An 18,210-nucleotide genomic window follows, 5' to 3' on the forward strand; every position below is an offset into this window, starting at 1 on the left:
AATTGGTTTTTGCTTCACATTTATGACTTTATAGTAGAGTTAAAATGGTAAGTCAATGAATCAATAGACTGAAACAATTAATCAGCAGTTATTTTGATAGTTGATTCATCATTTTAAACTGGATATATTTTGGGTTTTGGACTGCTGGTTGGATAAAACAAACTATTTGAACACAGTATTTCCATTTAGGGTCTGGGTCATTATCACCATTTTCTGCCATTTTATAATGATAATGATCAATCAGTTTAGAAAACATTCGTCAGATTATTCGATCACTTTAAAACAGTTTTAACATTTTATAAACAGTGATTGGGGCTTCAACTAACAATTTGTTTCATTATTGATTAACCTGCTGATTCATTTTCTTGATTAATCCCAATAATCTGAAGATATTCATTATACCACCTTGGAAGCAAAGAAAAGCAAAATGGCATTTTTTTTGCTTGAAAAATTACTTAAGATTATTCATGTATTATCGGAATTGTTTGCTGAATCATTTTTTTTTTCTTGCTGATCAAGTAATTGATTAATCGACTAATCGTTTCAGCTCTGAAAGTGATTGGTCATTACGTAGAGCTGTTGACAGTGTGGTTCCGAAAGTACAAAATCCCATTCATTTTCTCCAGAAGGATTGTGACTATCGGACATAATGTCTTAACCATCCAAGGTAGACTGACCACGAGCGACGAGGTTGTGAAACGAAGGTGTATGCCCCTGTAGAAGCCACAAGTCCATATGAAATCAACCTTGTTTTAAGAAAAACATGTTTTGTTCGTGATGCCATGGAGAAATACTACACTACCCCCAATCCTAAGCGCAACAGCGACGTCTCTGATTGGTGGAGCTCACTGTTACCATGGAAAGCTTTACCGCACCTGAAAACTGCTAGTGAAATGCTACCATTGATGTCTCTGCTTGTTTATGTACACAGTCCTTTACCTTTTTGTCTTTTTTCAGTTTTACAAATGTATTTTTTTCGCGGCGGAATCAAATGTTTTATGGTCACGATTAGGGCTGCACAATTAATCGCAATTGTATCAAAATCGCAATATGGACTAGTGCAATATCCAAATCACAAGGGGGGGCGCGATATTTGTTAGTGGCAAAATATGTGTCAAACCATTCTGAATGAAGTATTGTGGTGCTGCAGAGACGTCCCGGCCTACAAATCCTATCCTACAGACTAAAGAAAACTGTCTTTGTTTGGTACAGATCCATTTTTTTTTTTTTTTAATTTAAAATGTTTTCAATAAAAATGAGAATAATGATACAAAATGATCCTTTCCTCCAATATCGGGAACCCTATCGCAATCGCAATCAGTTCAAAATAATCGCAGTTAGATGATTTACTCATATCGTGCAGCCCTAACACACATTTGTAGCCGGTTGGTCGTTAAAACTCTTTATATAAGCATTTAATAAAACGTCCATGGAGCAGTTGAATTAGGGAAAAACGCATGAAACCAGAGCCGGCGGTCACTCTTGGGCTCTATTGTGTTCTAGCTTTCTCTAACTGTCACTTCCACCCGTTCTACAGGGACACAAACGCGCCCCCTCTGATGTCAGTGTCGCCAGCTCAGAGGATGAGAAGATCCCCCTCTCTCCCTCCAGCTTGGAATCCGTCCCTGAGAAGGTTGAGCCAATTGTGCCCGTGCCCACACCCACTGAGCTCCCCGTGGCCAACCACGTGGTGGACACCGGCTTCGTGGAGGAAGAGGAGGAGGAGGAGGAGGAGGCGGCGGCGGCGGCGGCTGCCCCTGCCCCTGAACCTGAGGAGCACACGGAGGAGACTCCAAACACTCCAGCTGAGGATGCCGATGGAGAGGTAGAACAGACACCAGTGGAGGAAAAGCCTCCAGAAGCAGGGGAAGATGTCGCCTCCCCACAACCGGAACCAGAGGCTGAACCAGAGGCACCTGCGAAGGAAATGCAGCAGCTGGAGATCGCAGTGGAGGATGAAAAGGAAGTGGACACGGCCGAGGTTCCAGCCAATCCACAGGCCAGCACAGAGAGTCCAGAGGTCACAGAGGTTCCTCCGGAGGAAAAGATGGCTGTTGTGGAGGAATCAAACGCACCAGCAGAAAAAGAGGAGGAGGAGGAGGACCGGTACAAAAATCTCAAGGTGACATTGACACTACCAGAGCTAGATAAAGGTATCCCAAAAGAGGAGAATGGAGAGAAACCCACAGAAAAGGAGAGCATAAATGCAGAGGATGAGAAGACAGTTCCAGACAAAGCTAAGGATGACAAAGAGAGAGATTCCGACTCGGGCAGGGGCTCAGCCGCAGATACCAGCAGTGTAGACCTGAATCTGTCTATCTCAAGCTTTCTGTCCAAAACAAAAGAGCCTGGATCTGTTTCCGTACAGGTATCTCGCACAGTCCACATATTCAAACATCAGAAACTGTCTCGCAGACTTGCGTAGCTACAGATACATCTATAAACTCTTCTCTCTCTTTTTTTCTTCTTCTCCCAGGACAACAAGCGTCAGAAGAAGACGTTGAAAAAGACTCGCAAATTCATTGTGGATGGAGTAGAAGTTAGCGTGACTACATCGAAGATCATCACTGACAATGATACCAAGAACGAGGAGATGCGATTCCTGAGGTATTCACCTGCCTTCATTTGCATACCCACTGCACTGGGCTTGGATTTTATGCAAATATCATGTATATACATTGCCCAGGAACCTTAGTGTAAAACCTGACTGTGTGGAGTTCACCTCTCTCTAAATGCTGAAACTTTTTTACTAATCGTACTTCTTTCTTCTCTACTTCTTCTGTGACCTGCTTTATGCTATATAAAAAAAAAAAAGAAATATAATATTATATATATTATATATATATATTATATAATATAATTAATATTTTTTTCTTTTTCCTCTGCACCCACCTTCCTGTCTGTCCTCTCTTCCTCCACCTCTCCAGACGCCAGGAGCTGAGGGAGCTGCGTCTCCTGCAGAAGGAGGAGCAGAGAGCCCAGCAGCAGCTCAGCAACAAGCTGCAGCAGCAAAAAGAACAGCTGTACCGCCGCTTTGAACAGGAGACCACAGTGAGTCACGCAACTCCGAAACGGCAAAGCTGAGACCTTAATTTGTTGCTGAACCCGACTTACACAAATAGTTGGTTATTCAAAGAGAGTCGGTGTTAGTATGTAAGCAGTGGTGCAAGGATCCCATAAATGTGGTTTTTATTTGGCAGAAATTTCACAACAATCGAACAATGGACTTTATTATTAAAGTCGAGTTGAGGAAAAGTTGATCAGGTATTTTATTTGGAAACTCTTTGGATGTGGACATACAGAATTTCGTTTTTCAATGAAGTTAGATTATTGTTATTGTAAATGAAGAGGAAGCGTCAGAAAAAGTGGGAGCAACAACACGGAACTGAAACACCTACTTAATTGTTTTTGTACAATTCTTAAAGGCAGCAGTCTGGGGCTACCTGTGAATTGTACATCAGTGTTTTTTGTTTTCACAATGATTCATTGTAAGTTCATAGTTAGTTCAAGAGCCAGCTGTTACTATGGCTTCTGAAGTGTAAATATTTCTAGTTAAAACAGTCCCAAACTTCATTTAAACTGTTGCACCCCTGCTTAAATGTTGTTAGGAACCTCATTAGCATGATGCATTCCCTAGAGCCTAACCATTACAACCACAAACGTAACCCCTACCCTTATCTTATACAGTATTTGCCGAAACCTAATTATTTTCATGCCTGAGCAGTGCCCTCTTAAGGTCTAAGTACAAGAGCACACACCCCAAGACATACCCTTTAAACCAAAAACTGAGACTGTAACTATCTGTGGTACATCCCTTACCAAGCCCATTGATAGCTTTTCCCTGAAGAGGAAGTATTTTTTGTGTGGGACAGCTTTTGCTTCAGGTATTTAAGTATTTACTTGAGCTACGCTGCTTGACTCTGATTGGCTAACAGCTAGCCAATGAGAGCCTGACTATCAGCATCCTTTACCCAGCACAACTGGGCGAGCTCATGAATAGTAATGAGCTCAGGCAACACCACGTCAGACTGACCAGCTTTTGTAATTGGCCTGATTTCTCCACTTATTTCTTTTCAGTGGCTAGAGCTGACAGAGGAGTTAGCAGTTCATTTTCACATTCACAACATAACACAAACACATATGGACCTAACATGTTTCAAAAAATACAAGTAAGTTTTGTGTGGCAGGGCACCTTTTAAGGAACAGGCAAAAATTAGGCATTTTGAACAAAAATAGAGCAAAGGATGCAGAACTTGTAAGTATCTGTAGTAGAAGTAAAACAAAAAAAGAGGAACTAAATCTGTCACTGCATTCCAAAAACCTCACATTAACATTGAGTCATGTAATTGTTTTGGGAGGTGGTTTATGCTGAGGTCAACAAAACTGCTGTTTTCTGCATTATTGTGCAACAGAACATTTGTCATCTTAATATTTGGGAACACTAAAAGAAGAAGAAGAAACAGGGAGGTGTATAAAAGAACTCACTCTGTGGTTGTTAAATCAAGGTTAGCTTTGACCCTCTACAAACCCATCCAGACGTAGGAAAAAGAGTGAAAGACGATGACTCATCTGAGTGTGTTACTTTCTTCCACTGCACACAGATCCAGATTTTGTGGTTTGTACACATGTAGTCTTTGTGAGTTAGCCTTGGATGCAGGCAGTTTGAATGGCAAACTGCTTCTGTTAGTGAAAAGGATGACTTGATTCCCTTCAGTTGCCATTACTATGGCTGTCACTAGTAACTGTGCCATTCATTTTCTGTATATCCCTGTTAGGGAACATGCTCATCTTTACCAATGCTGTTTTTAAACCATTGCATTTCATAAAATAATTTGCAGTGTGTTTGACAGTGCTTGTGTTCATCAGAAATTCATGCAGTTCCTCATTACAATGTTGGCTGCCTCATATTCCCTTTTGAAAATGTGCATAACAAAGGTTATTGCCAGATCTCTTTTAAGCGCGACACATACTGCTAAGCTAATGGGCCCCTACCTAATGCTATTTAAAAATTTGGTATTTTGTCTGTCCTGTGGATAAGTTGTGCATATTTTGTCCTTCATTTAAAAATGTCCAATATATCGGAAAATGATTCATCAATGACTTTTTTTATTTGGCATCTACCAAACGTCTTTCACATCTACAGCTCCTTCAAAATGTCTCTTTTACACACTTCTTTCACAACCGTTCGCCTGACTGATGTGATGTGGCCGTTGTGTGTCCTGCAGAGTAAGAAGCGTCAATACGACCAGGAGGTGGAGAACCTGGAGCGGCAGCAGAAGCAGACCATCGAGAGGCTGGAGCAGGAGCACACCAACCGGCTCAGGGAAGAGGCCAAACGCATCAAAGCCGAGCAGGAAAAGGAACTCTCCAAGTACCAAAACATGCTGAAGAACCGCAAGAAAGAGGTTAGCATGTGTACTAGGGCTGCACAATTAATCGCAATTCTATCAAAATCGCAGTATGGACTAGTGCATTATTAGTCTCGCTTTGCCAGACCCTCCTCCACAGCGCTGCGAAGGAGGGTCTGGCTAGTCCACACAGCATTGAGGGAGAAAAACATGCTCTGGTTTATTGCAGTTTCTTTAAACCGAGTCGGAGCCACGGTGCCTCTGCAAAATAGCGTGTACGTTCAAAGGTTGTTTTAGTCGTGCAACAGAAAACTCAGATTGGACAGATAGTCTAGCTAGCTGTCTGGATTTACCCTGCAGAGATCTGAGGAGCAGTTAACCACAGTCCTCAGAAATCCACCGGAGTTTAGAATAACAACACAAAGAAAGAGGAAGATAACGGACATCCTGCGGAATTTCCGGTAGTGACGGAGCTATCCCGGAAGTGGAACGTCGTGGATATAGACTAGCGCAGCATCCAAATAGCAGGGGGGGGGCGCAACATTTGTTAACGGCAAAATATGTGTCAAACCATTCAGAATGAAGTATTGTGGTGCTGCAGAGACGTCCCGGCCTACAAATCCTATCCTACAGACAAAAATCTTTTTTTGGTACAGATCCTCACAAAAGTCACACTATTATCATTTTAATTTTAATATTTTTCAATGAAATGGAGAATAATGAAACATAAATGATCATTCCCTCCAATATCGAGAATCGTATCGCAATCGCAATATCAGTCAAAATAATCACAATTACATATTTTCTTCATATCGTGCAGCCCTAATGTGGACCACATTACATTTCTTTTCCTTTCATTTCCCTTTGCCCACATGTAGTCCCTTACGAGAATGGGATAGCTTGTACAGTTCCTATTCATAGTAAGTTGTTTTTATACTTTGACACAAACACATGCTGCTCTGATCTGTCTTATAAGTGTTTATATAAATGACGTTTAGCTGCACAGGGGCTAAATCAGCCTGCCCTGCCACTGCTCATTTACTTTTGTCACGTAGTGCTAATCTATCCACAGCTTTTGCCTCATTTTTATTTCCATCTATTGCCCGTGGCTGCCCGGAAAACAGGGAAACAGGAAGTGGGATTATCTCCAAAGCATGTTACAAACACTATCATGAAACGTATTAAAGAGGATATTGTCCCAGCCCCGCCAGAGGAGATAAGGAGGGCACGGTGTGCTGTGAGTTTTCGAACTTTGACACACACGCTTCCTGTTCTTCTCAGCTCTCTCTTTCTGCCTTTTGTCGGAAGAGATTTCAAACTGTGTGAGGGTAGCATGCACAAAGTTATCCAGCAGACATTTATTGTGCCGTTTGATGCAGTTTTCATGACTTTTCTTCTCTTTTCCAAACCTTCCACCTACCCAAGTTTGCAGTGTCTTCCACAGGTTCAGAGTGTGTGTGCGCATGCATTGTTTAGCGCAATGTCTAGAAGAGTAATGGACTGTGGTCCACAGGGAGTGTCCCATGGTATGATTCTGTCCTTTCAGTTGTCCTCACACGCTCCCATACAGTACGTAAGTGGAATCCCTGTGTGTGTTTTGATGCCTTTCTCAGATTTGGAATCTGGCCTTTTTCTCGTCTTTCTTAAAGCATGACTCGTTACTCTGGAGACTACACACACTGTCTTTGCTATACATCAGTACACACCGACACCAAGCCTTAAGTTGTGCTATGCTATCAACAAATCTCTAATTTGGTCTAGAGCTGCATGGCATGAGGAAAATATGCTGTACGCAATAATGATATTAATTGTAGGGCTGGGTACCAAATTCAAAACTTTTTAGGCACTGACCAAATTGCCTCCTTAATATCAACGTATTGAAAAATGCCTCGTCATTTAATACCTTGTCTCGCTTTGCCAGACCCTCCTCCAAAGCGCTCTGAAGGAGGGTCTGGCTAGTCCACATAGCATTCGGGGATGGGATGAAAACATGCTCTGGTTTATTGGCATTTCTTTAAACCAATCAGAATCGTCATGGGCAGTGCTAAGCTCCGCACAGAGCCACTGCAAAATAGTTGTGCGAGAGAAAACTCAGATTGGACAGATAGTCTAGCTAGCTGTCTGGATTTACCCTGCAGAGATCTGAGGAGCAGTTAACCATAGTCCTCAGAAATCCACCGAATTTAAAATTCCAACACAAAGAAAGCGGAAGGAAACGGAAAAAAACATGCATCTGGCGTAATTTCCTGCAGCACCGGAGCAATCCCGGATGTGGAACGCGAAGGATATAGACTTAATACCCAATTTCAATACCTAAGGAGTAAATCTCATCAGCGTCAGTGAGCCAATAAGTATGCAGCATGCTTCTACCAAGATCTGATAATGTTTGTGATTGGCTGTCTAACGTGACATGTTGTAGAGACACGCAGACAGAAACGTTACGTTACCACAGAGACGGGGCTCACGTAGTAGGATAAAGAAATCCTGTAAACTGTAGAGGGAAGTGTTCTGTAATGGATCAGAACAGTACTAGGACTAATGCTTAAAGTTAATAGGTTGTTCCTTATGATCTACCTTTTCAACGAGAACATGCCGAGGTTAGAATCTGAAGGGGAAATTGTAGACATTTAGAGACATGCGTTAATAGAAACCTTGAAAGTGCTTACTGTGTATCACGGAGCACTAAATAAGCATGTCAAATGTCAGGTCGCTCTGTGTTAGGGGAGCCAAGTAGGTCGTATTAATGCGACAAGCAAGCAAAACAGTATTTGTTGCACGTTATAACTGTCTGGTTCATCGGCTCAAGCAGTGCTTAGCCTGAAGTGAACTTGGCCGAGAGCCTGTAGGACAGCAGACCCACTCAGACACTCACACACACACACTCAGCTGGCCTCATAAAGCATGTAAAGCTCATGTATTGATAAGTTTTTCTTCCAGGAAACAATGCTTTCGGCCTGTCAGCGTTTTGTTGGATTTTTGTGGATGGAGGTTCGAGGATTCTCTGATTGTGTCGCTTGCAGATCAGGAGATAAACACCTGGACCTGTTTTCCTCATGTCATGTGTAATCTCTGTCATGCCTCATCCAGGAACAGGAGTTCCTTCAGAAGCAGCAGCAGGATCTGGACAGTGATCTGAAAAAGATTATCCAGCAGCACAAACACGAGCTCGCCACCATCGAAAGGGACTGCCTGAACCACAAGCAGCAGCTGCTCCGAGGTAGGACTAAGAACTAGAAATGTTTACTGTCCAGTGTCAATCGGTCAATCAATATTTCTATTTTTGTTTTATTGGTGCAAACAGACATTACATAAACACTGACAGAGTTATACAGAGACATACAATACATAGAAACAGACATAGGAAAAGGTTTACAAGCAACATATACCATGTGTGCATTAAATCAGAGGAAACATGAAAAAGCTAAGTAAGGGTTAGTCTCACAGCGCTGCGGAGGAGGGTCTGACTAGTCCACACAGCATTCCTGGATGGGAGAAAAACGTGCTCCGGTTTATTGGCATTTCTTTAAACCAATCACAATCGTCATGGGCGGTGCTAAGCGCCGGACAGTGCAAAGGTGCCTCTGCAAAATAGCCTCGGGAAGGAACTTGTTTTGGTGGAACATGTGTACGTTCAAAGGTTGTTTTAGTCGTGCAACAGAAAACTCCGATTGGACAGATAGTCTAGCTAGCTGTCTGGATTTACCCTGCAGAGATCTGAGGAGCAGTTAACCATAGTCCTCAGAAATCTACCAGAGTTTAGAACGCCAACACTAAGAAAGTGGACGGTGACGGGACATCCGGCCGGAATGAGGGGCATCTGGCCGACTTTCCGGCGGCACCTGAACAATCCCCAAACATCAATGTTGTCGATAGAGACTAAGTAAGGGTTGATGTCCAACGACTGGAGGTATCCATTATCGGGAATTAATGGACGACGGCGAGGCCAGAACCGTCCGGCGCGCCGTCCATTAATTACCTGATAATGGACACCTCAAAGGGCATTAACCCACCTATACCTTGGTCACTTGCCAAATAACAATTTTTAAGACCATTTATTCATATTTCATACATCCAAATCTAAAATTTTTTCAAACAATAACTCCCATTTCCCTGCTAACAACTGAGGGTTTGACTAATACCTGGAACAATCAAACGTTGTTCACTGCTCCAGTAAATAGGACGGACTTTACAAACGACTTGCCACGCTTGGCAACGGGAGATATTTCTAGTCCGCTCAGCTTCACCTTTAGCTCAGACACCTACGATCCAGAACGCTAACATTATACTAGCAAGAGTCCAAGTCAAGATCATTGTGTACGGTTGACAATCAGTCAATACAATTTGACTGTAACATAATGTTTAACAACAAGACAAGCTAGCTATCAGCCATGTCATTGTGCCCAAAATCGATATCAAGACTTTCACGAACAAATGATAAGTGTACTGTCGGCCGTAGCCTGAAGTAGCAATCGGAACAGGGAACGGGATGAGAGATGATCGCTGTGAAACAAAGTAGGGCTGCACGATGTGAGGAAAATATGCGATAACGTTGTTGAAGAAGAAACAAATGAAAGGAAATCATTACAAAAAAAGTGACAGTTTGAGGGGTAGCAGAAGGTCTAATTTTGTATCATTGAACATGACATCTAATTAATAGTAAGTGGCATTAGCAGAAAACAGCCTGAAATACTCTCAGCACCACCTGCAGTGACCCTGCGGCCCCTTCTGACTGGACTGCAGAGCAGCAGCCTGTTAGCAGTTAGCGCTGCCCGGGACTTAGTCCCACACTTAACGTGCCAGGAGCTGCACAAACAACACTACTCAGAAAAGCTCGCTGAACCAAGTCACGGGAGGGTTTGACTGTGTAACTGTGCTTTTAGGAGCTCGGAAAGGGCTTTCACTGGGGATAGAAGTTGTGAGATAGTTCATAAGCTTAAAAGCTGAAACCTCATTAGTAAAGTTGATGTCGGTTGACTCAAGCAGTCAGCCGTTGGCTGTCTAAGGCCGCGTTCAAGACTGCCTGCATCGGCCGTCCGACGGTCCAAGAAATACGCAGGTCTTTCCATTCATTTTGAATGGGGGTAGTGCGTTTGGGCTGTGGCGGGGGTTTCCGCAGGGGGAACGTTAAAAAAACCCGCTTTGAGCTGTGGTTTGAGGCGGTGTGAGAGTCCCGTACAGTAAACCGGAAACATCACTGCCTTTGTAACTGCCACAAGAAAGTTTTAAAACACTACGAGGGAAAAAAAAAAACTAACTGAACTGCCCGGGAGTTTGTGTAATAGCTGAATGTTTCCTGCAACAACAAAGCACTCGCTATGTCTCGCTCGTCTCTATTCTTTCTCTCTCTCTCTCCTGTGAAATAAAGCTGCCTTCAAGTGCATTCGGAAACGTCAAAATCTAGAAGCGATTTGACGGAAAGCAGTAATTGTGAAACATAAAGTCTACTTATGCTTTGCTGGGGGGTTTAAGAACACAACATGACGTCCAACAAATGGGCCCTTTCATTGACACTCCCCCCGCCGAACCACCGTGCGGAAAATCGCCGGATCCCTTTCTTTTGTGCGAATGCCCCGTAATGAGGTGACTTCAGCCCACAGCTGCTGCTGTTGTGTGCCTTCTGCTCCGTCTTTGTGTTTCTCCACTGCAGACCATTGAGTGATACACAATGGTCTTAAATCTTTGAGATGATATTTCCTTCCAATAAGCCTGTGAAGGGTTCTGCTGTGTCATCATTTAGCTTTGTCTTTTGTGCACTTGTTGTGTCTGCAAACAGCACGGGAGGCTGCCATGTGGGAGCTGGAAGAGCGCCATCTGCAGGAGAAACACCAGCTGTTCAAACAGCAGCTCAAAGACCAGTACTTCATGCAGAGACATCAGCTGCTCAAGAGACACGAGAAGGTACAGGCTGGATGAGGGACTCAGCCTTGTTGTAGCTCTTTTACATGCTTAAATCTTCTTTGAATCCGCAACCGTACCAATCTGTCCACTTTCAAATCGCATGTGAGAACTCACCGTTTTAGAGCTGCTTTTCAGACTGATCTCATTAAGTGGCGTACGTATGACACGCCAATTCGTATGCCGTTTTGGCGTGTTATTAAGACGCATAATCGCTTTTCAACGTGTTTAACGCCGTTTGGCCTCCACTGACCTACATTACGTGTGAATGATCGCCGTCGATAACGGACGGAAGTCCGCGGAGGGAGGTTGGCTGGGGTGGTAGATGGGTAAAACACAGGACTTTAACCCAGGAGAGCTGGGATCGCATCCCGCGTTTTGTTTTAATAAAGCCTTCCCCAATGTTCTTTTCCTAAACCCAACCGTTTGTTTTCCTAAGTGTGTGACGTTGGTCACCATCGTGTTTTTTTGGGGGTTTTTTGTGTTACTAAAGCCTTTTTTTTTCGTAAACCTTTTTACACGAGTGTGACGTTGTTCTCGTGATAGCAAGGCGACGCCACATGGAGTGTATGTTTACATCCGCTGTGTACAGCGTAGACATACACGCGGATAGCTCAAAATGCGTACAGATGACACGCCATTTGGCTTTTGGAAAGTGGCGTGTATGTTGACGCAAAGTCATGATGCCACGTTGTGCTTTTAATGTTTGATTAATGTGTGGATTTTAGTGTGTGGATTTTCGTAGTATGTGTATTTCCTTTTTAAAAACTCTGTAAAGTGTTGCAAAAAGCGCTATATAAATAAACTGCATCAGTAGTATTTCTCTGACCTCAGAATTACCCTCAGCAGTTTTGATTTTGTCAACGTTTAAGCGTTAAAAATTACAGTTTGAAACCGTTGCTGTGGAAGCGCCCTCCATGTTGTGTGTGTGCTGCTGTGTGCCCTGTACAGGAGATGGAGCAGATGCAGCGCTACAACCAGCGTCTGATCGAGGAGATGAAGAACAAGCAGACCCAGGAGAGAACCAGACTGCCCAAGATTCAGCGCAGCGAGGCCAAGACCCGCATGGCCATGTTCAAGAAGAGCCTTCGCATCACCGCCGCTGTCATCACCCCCGAGCAGGAGAGGGAGAAAGTCAAGCAGGTGACCCAAGCAAGATGGAATGAAATTAACCGTTTTCCTTTTTTGTCTTTATAGTCAATGGAAAGCCAAACAAAACACAGTGACAAAACACAAGTTCCTTACAATAATAATAATAATAAGCCTATATATATATATATATATATATATATATATATATATACACCCTAATAATAAATCCTAATCGCGTCTCTCTTTTGCAGTTTGCAGCCCAGGAAGAGAAGAGGCAAAAGAACGAGAGGCTCCATCAGCATCAGAAACATGAAAACCAGATGAGAGACCTGCAGCTGCAGTGTGACGCCAACATCCGAGAGCTGCAGCAGATGCAGGTAGAGATATTAAAAAGCACGCCACTTTATAAAAAGAAATTCATAATTTAAATGTGTTTCATGAACAAGTATTATTCTCTATTTACATGCAGTCTTGTTTAACTCCCACTTCACCATCCCAGCCAAAAAAGGTCCAGGGTTCAAGTCCGACCTGTGATAATTTCCTGCATGTCTTCCCCGTCTCTCTCCCCTTTCATATCTAGCTGGCCTATCCATTAAAGGCGGAAATGCCCAAAAAATAATCTTTTAAAAAAAAAAAAAAAAAAAAAAAAAAAAAAGACACAGTTGCATGTAAAAAACAAAAAAATAAATAAAAAGATGGACGACGACCATTTTTCTCCCGCTGTACAAAAGTGAAGTCAAAATATCCCGGATACAAGCGCTGCCATCTTGTAATATTGGAGCCAGAAACTAAGCAGCATGATCAGGCAGTGGAGCGTGGTATCAAAGTCCCGCCCATACCACCCGCCCTACCAATCACGAGTCAATCACAGCTGTCAATCATAAAGTTTCACCCTGTTTTTATAGTATTAAATTACTAATACATTTTTTTTTTTTTTTTAAACTGATAAAAAATGAAAACTTGAACAACCATCAGTGTGATACGAGCTACATAAAATGACAGAAACCATCTTTGGGGAAAATGGATTTGACGTGTACTTGGATGTTTTAGTTTGGTCCTATCTGCTAAACAGGGAGGGGGGGGGATTTATGACCTATACTGCAGCCAGCCACCAGGTGGCGATCAAGAAGCTTTGGCTTCACTTACACAGTCAATGCATCAACCCCTGGTAAAAGCCCTCCGTTTTCATCCGATACTTTTCTGTACACGTTTTCAGAACGAGAAGTGCCACCTGCTCATCGAACACGAGACCCAGAAGCTGAAGGAGTTGGACGAGGAGCACAGCCAGGAGCTGAAGGAGTGGAGGGAGAAACTACGGCCCAGGAAGAAGGTAGAGGAACTCAAACACCTGGCTGCTATTCAGCTCGTACAAAACATGACGCCTCCACCTGTCAAGTGTCCCTGTGTATGTTATAAAGACACTTTCAGAGTCACGTGAATAACGACGGACACATTTTAGCTGGTCTTATTATTCTATGTTATGATGCAAACTGAATACATTGCCGTGTTAATAATGAAATAAGGCATGAAGCTCGTATAACATTTTGCAGTGCGATTCATTTGGCCAAAATTTCATTTACTCAAAACAAAAGCAAACTTTCCACAGGACTATGAGATGCATGTACAGGGTGGTATTCACGTGTAACCAAGTCTTTTGTTGCTGTCTTCAGTCGTCACTGTCTTTAAAACATTTAAAATCCTTTTCATTTCATAACTATTTATGTATCCGCACCTCACTGTGTCCTTAACCGGGGAAGGAGAGGCCACCGGCTGGAGCAACAAAACAAAAAACTAAACTAACATACTGTAACCGCTTAGATTAGATAGATGTCATCTGACAAGCATGTCTGACTGAGCATACTGGCCCATCACCACAACTGTGTTTCAGGATCTCAAAGCAAAAAATATTCAACCTGCCACTGCATTCGCTTGCATCCATGGTTCTTGGAACTATTATGGCCAGAGTGTAATAAATGTGATTAATTTGTCGCTCCATCGCTTTGCTCCAGAATGAAATATCTGCAGAATCTCTCTGAAATTTAGAACAGATTCATGAACTCCAGAGGATTAATGAATACTAGAGACTTCTAGCAGTTACAGTTTCTATTTGTCAAATACTTTGGTTTATGGACACATTTATTTTAGTTAACCAGGAAGTCCCTTGAGATTAAAGTCTCTTTTTTTTTTTTGAGGGAGACCTGTACTACTTTGGTTTAAATACCTGCACAGCTAAAGTTATTCCCATTCAGCCTCAGCCGTACTTTGTGTTGAGCGCTATTTAGTGAATGTTAGGAATGCTAAAAGCTCCAAACCAATGCCGACAGAAAAGGCTTAGAGTAAACACGGGGCAGTTCATGAGGACTCCGCACCTTCAGTAAGTCTCGCCTTTGGTCAGAAGGAGACCCCTGTGGCTGAGGACAAATTGCAGATCATGGGAATATTGGCAACTGTGCCAGAAAGAGAGCCTTCTGTGGACAACGGTCAGAGGAATAACAACACTCAAGAACAAATGAATGTAAAAGAGAGAGTGCAGTAATTCAGAGCTAGATAAATGTAATCCCAGCTCAAGTAAAGTTCCCATGTCTTGCTTCTCAACAACGCAAAAAGAGGACCCAGGTTAAAACACTGCTGTCTAAATTCCATTAAAAAAAAAAAAATCATTTTTGCTAAATGATCCTATGAGCCCAACATGTGTTTGTGTGCCCCGCAGGCCCTGGAGGAGGAGTTTGCCAGGAAGCTGCAGGAACAGGAAGTGTTCTTCAAGATGAGCGGAGAGTCCGAGTGCCTCAACCCCTCCAGCCAGAGCCGCATCTCCAAGTTCTACCCGATCCCCAGCGTCCACTCCACTGGTTTCTAGTTGAAACCTACATACATACGCATAGACACAGTGCACACGGACCTTAGCGCGCGCACACACACACACACACACACACCGACAGTGACGACCGAGCCTGTGCTGCCTTGCTCTCATCCTCTGAGAACTGTTGGAGGGTGTACGAAGCATTTCTGTTTCTGGACTATGTTCCTCAGTCTGCAGCTCTGCTCTGCAGACGCCCTTATTTTTGCTCATTTTATCATATTTCCACACTGTTGCAGTTGTTTCGAAGGAGAAACTATGAAGGAGATTTTTAGATCCAGTGTTTCGGCCCTCACCTCAAAACCATTAAAGTGAAGTATCTCTCTCTGCCCAACCTTCTTTTTGTGATTGAATTGTTTTTTTTTATAAAGAATCCAGTGCCTGTAGAATTTGATCTGTTTGGCTTTTAATTCCAAGCAATTTTTATTACGTATTTGCTGCTCAGTTTTTCTCTCATTTAGACATTTGCACTAAAGGAGGAAATGGCATCGTTATACCATTTTAAACATACTGTTGATGGTTTCATTTGGTTAGATATTAAATAGCAGCCTCATTGTTTATAGTTGATCGTACAATAGAATGTATTTCTGATGGAGACGGAGCACATTTCTAATATCCCTCGTGTTGAAGGAATGGTGATACAGTATAGTTTGTATTGAATTACATATCTCTGTGTTAGAATTGTAGCTTGTGATAAATAAGAGGTTAAATAATGCATGATTTCAGGAACTCTTTCCAGCAGAAATGATTTCTTCTTTCAGGGTTTTTTTTTTTTTTTTCTTCAGAATGCCTTCCTTGAGTTGCATACAGTAGAGATGGTGTTTCCATACAGAGACAAAGGGTCACCGTTGATTGGACACTAAGGAATTCACTGCAGTGGCAGAAACAAAGACTGTCCAACAAGCATTGATGTAGCCATTTGTTGGACTGGGTTTTATTTTTATTTTAGGTAACACCACTTTATTATTATCGAGCAAGAAACGATGAATCTATAGGAGAGGTATTCAGGGATGAATAAAGAATGCATTATTTCATTGATGTCGATTGTAGAAATGATATAACCTTTTTTAAGAGTTTCCAGAACCAGAGTGTCGGGGGGAAACTGAAGAAGCAAAATTCAACCTATTAATGGCTTCCAGTCCATTTAAACAAAAAATAATTGAATCTGCAGTGACACATGATGATGCATCCTTTGTATTTGCTTTGGTTTTTCTTCATATGCCTCCTTGTTTACTACCAGGTGTATCATGGATAGGCCTGCATGGCGTTTCTTCTTTGAAATGATATACTGTTTTGTTGTCGTGCTAGCTAATAGCCTTAATACTTGAGAACAGCTGTATCTATATATAGGGCTGGGCGATATGGAGAAAATCAAATATCACGATATTTTTGACCAAATACTTCGATATTGTAATTGACAATTATTGCATTCCCAAAATATTTACACAATGAGGTTTGTGATAAATAATCATCATTAATGTGTATAAAATGACTAAGTGGGTAAAGGAGGCAAATAACAGAACAGTCTGTTAGTTTCAGAAAATGACATCACTTTACTGTAATGCAGCTTGTAAAATCAGGAAAAGGCAACACTTTTGTCATATTACGATATTACAATATCCAAAATCTAAGTCACATATCTCGATATCAATATAAAATCGATATATTGCCCAGCCCTATCTATATACTGTCTACCCGATATCATCTTTAAATATTTCGGTCAGACTCTAGGTGTTGTGCCAGTTTACCAACTTAATGTTTTGTATGATGAAGCAAATGAACTATTTCCCAATGATTGCATCTTTATTCAAAGAAAGAAACGGAACATGAGCTCTTAGCATTTAGTTTCATGTAGGATGATGTCAAAGCAATCTGGTATTTGATGCAGTTGTGTAAAAAAACAAAAAAACAAACGTGTTTAAAACAAGATGGACCTGACTGGTTTAGGCCATCTTGACTCGTGATTGGTTCATTTTATCATCTCATTTTCTTTGATTGGCTATTGAGAGTTACGGTTAGTCAAAGGTATTTAATAACTGAACTTTTATGTACAAAAATTGCAATGGAGTGCTGTGCACATTTTACAAAACTTTCTCCGCTAGCTATTTATATATATATATATATCTATATATATAAAAATAAAAAAAAGACTGCAGCGCCCGTACTAGAGCTCATTTACTCAGTGGAGGTTTGCAGCGTGCAGAAATAGAATTACAAAGTCCAATCTGTTAGTTCTTGTTCTGTTGGTCAGTTAGATTCTACAAAAATAAAAACCAGCAAATTGATTCAATTCTGAATGTTGACCGATAACAATTATATCCATATCAAAATCATTATGCATTTTTCAAAAATAAATGTATAGTTGTTAGAATACCTGTGTAATGTAGATTTTCATTTTGCTGTAAATAAACTTCTGTCCTACAGCTGTTTAGTCTTTTTACCAAGTAATACACTTGTAATTATGTGACTGTGATGAAAAAGGTTAAAGCTTCCATAAACGATTGTATAATAAAAAACCCATCTTAGTTATAAAAGTTATAAAACATGCTCTAATTTGAAAATGCCCACAAGAATAAAAAAGATAAGAAAGGGTTCCCCCCCACCCCCCCCCCCCCAGTGTAATGCAAGCCTGGTGGCCCACTGGGCGTAAACCACTGGGAATTATTTTTTAATATATTTTTAATAATTTTTAAACTAGTTCCAGTGGGGCGGCTCGGTTTGAAACTTAGACGTAGTCGTATTTTCAAATCTCCAGTTAGCTTTCAGCACTGACTTAATGTAGAGCCCTATGGAATCTGGTTTATAGCTTATTTTTTAATTCTCAATTTCGCAATAACGTCCATGATTCTGTTATCACAGAAACTATGTGGCTGTACATTAATGCTGCCATCAGTCTGTGACTGGCCCCAAAAGACACTTTTACTGGTGGAAACCCTGTAAGAGAACTCTTCATTCAATCCCACAAAGTAAAAGATATCACCTCTCTGAATGCCACCCCCAAATAGAGTGTAACAAACA

The 18,210-nt window shown here is 41.8% G+C and overlaps 1 protein-coding gene across 1 annotated transcript in view; it reads left to right on the top strand.

The window, feature by feature from the left end:
• LOC144527046 (STE20-like serine/threonine-protein kinase) overlaps positions 1-17,615 on the top strand; it is a 29,576-nt gene extending 11,961 nt beyond the window's left edge. Inside the window, exons 9-18 of the mRNA XM_078264882.1 lie at positions 1,538-2,368; positions 2,477-2,607; positions 2,928-3,051; positions 5,226-5,405; positions 8,436-8,565; positions 11,122-11,246; positions 12,195-12,386; positions 12,587-12,712; positions 13,552-13,665; positions 15,046-17,615. Of these exons, the coding sequence (XP_078121008.1) occupies positions 1,538-2,368; positions 2,477-2,607; positions 2,928-3,051; positions 5,226-5,405; positions 8,436-8,565; positions 11,122-11,246; positions 12,195-12,386; positions 12,587-12,712; positions 13,552-13,665; positions 15,046-15,192 (2,100 nt within the window). The 3' untranslated portion in view covers positions 15,193-17,615. The remainder of the gene's footprint in view (positions 1-1,537; positions 2,369-2,476; positions 2,608-2,927; positions 3,052-5,225; positions 5,406-8,435; positions 8,566-11,121; positions 11,247-12,194; positions 12,387-12,586; positions 12,713-13,551; positions 13,666-15,045) is intronic.
• The last annotated feature ends 595 nt before the right edge of the window (positions 17,616-18,210 follow it).

Source organism: Sander vitreus, chromosome 2 (genome assembly GCF_031162955.1).
Source record: "Sander vitreus isolate 19-12246 chromosome 2, sanVit1, whole genome shotgun sequence".
Classification (NCBI taxonomy): Eukaryota; Metazoa; Chordata; class Actinopteri; order Perciformes; family Percidae; genus Sander; species Sander vitreus.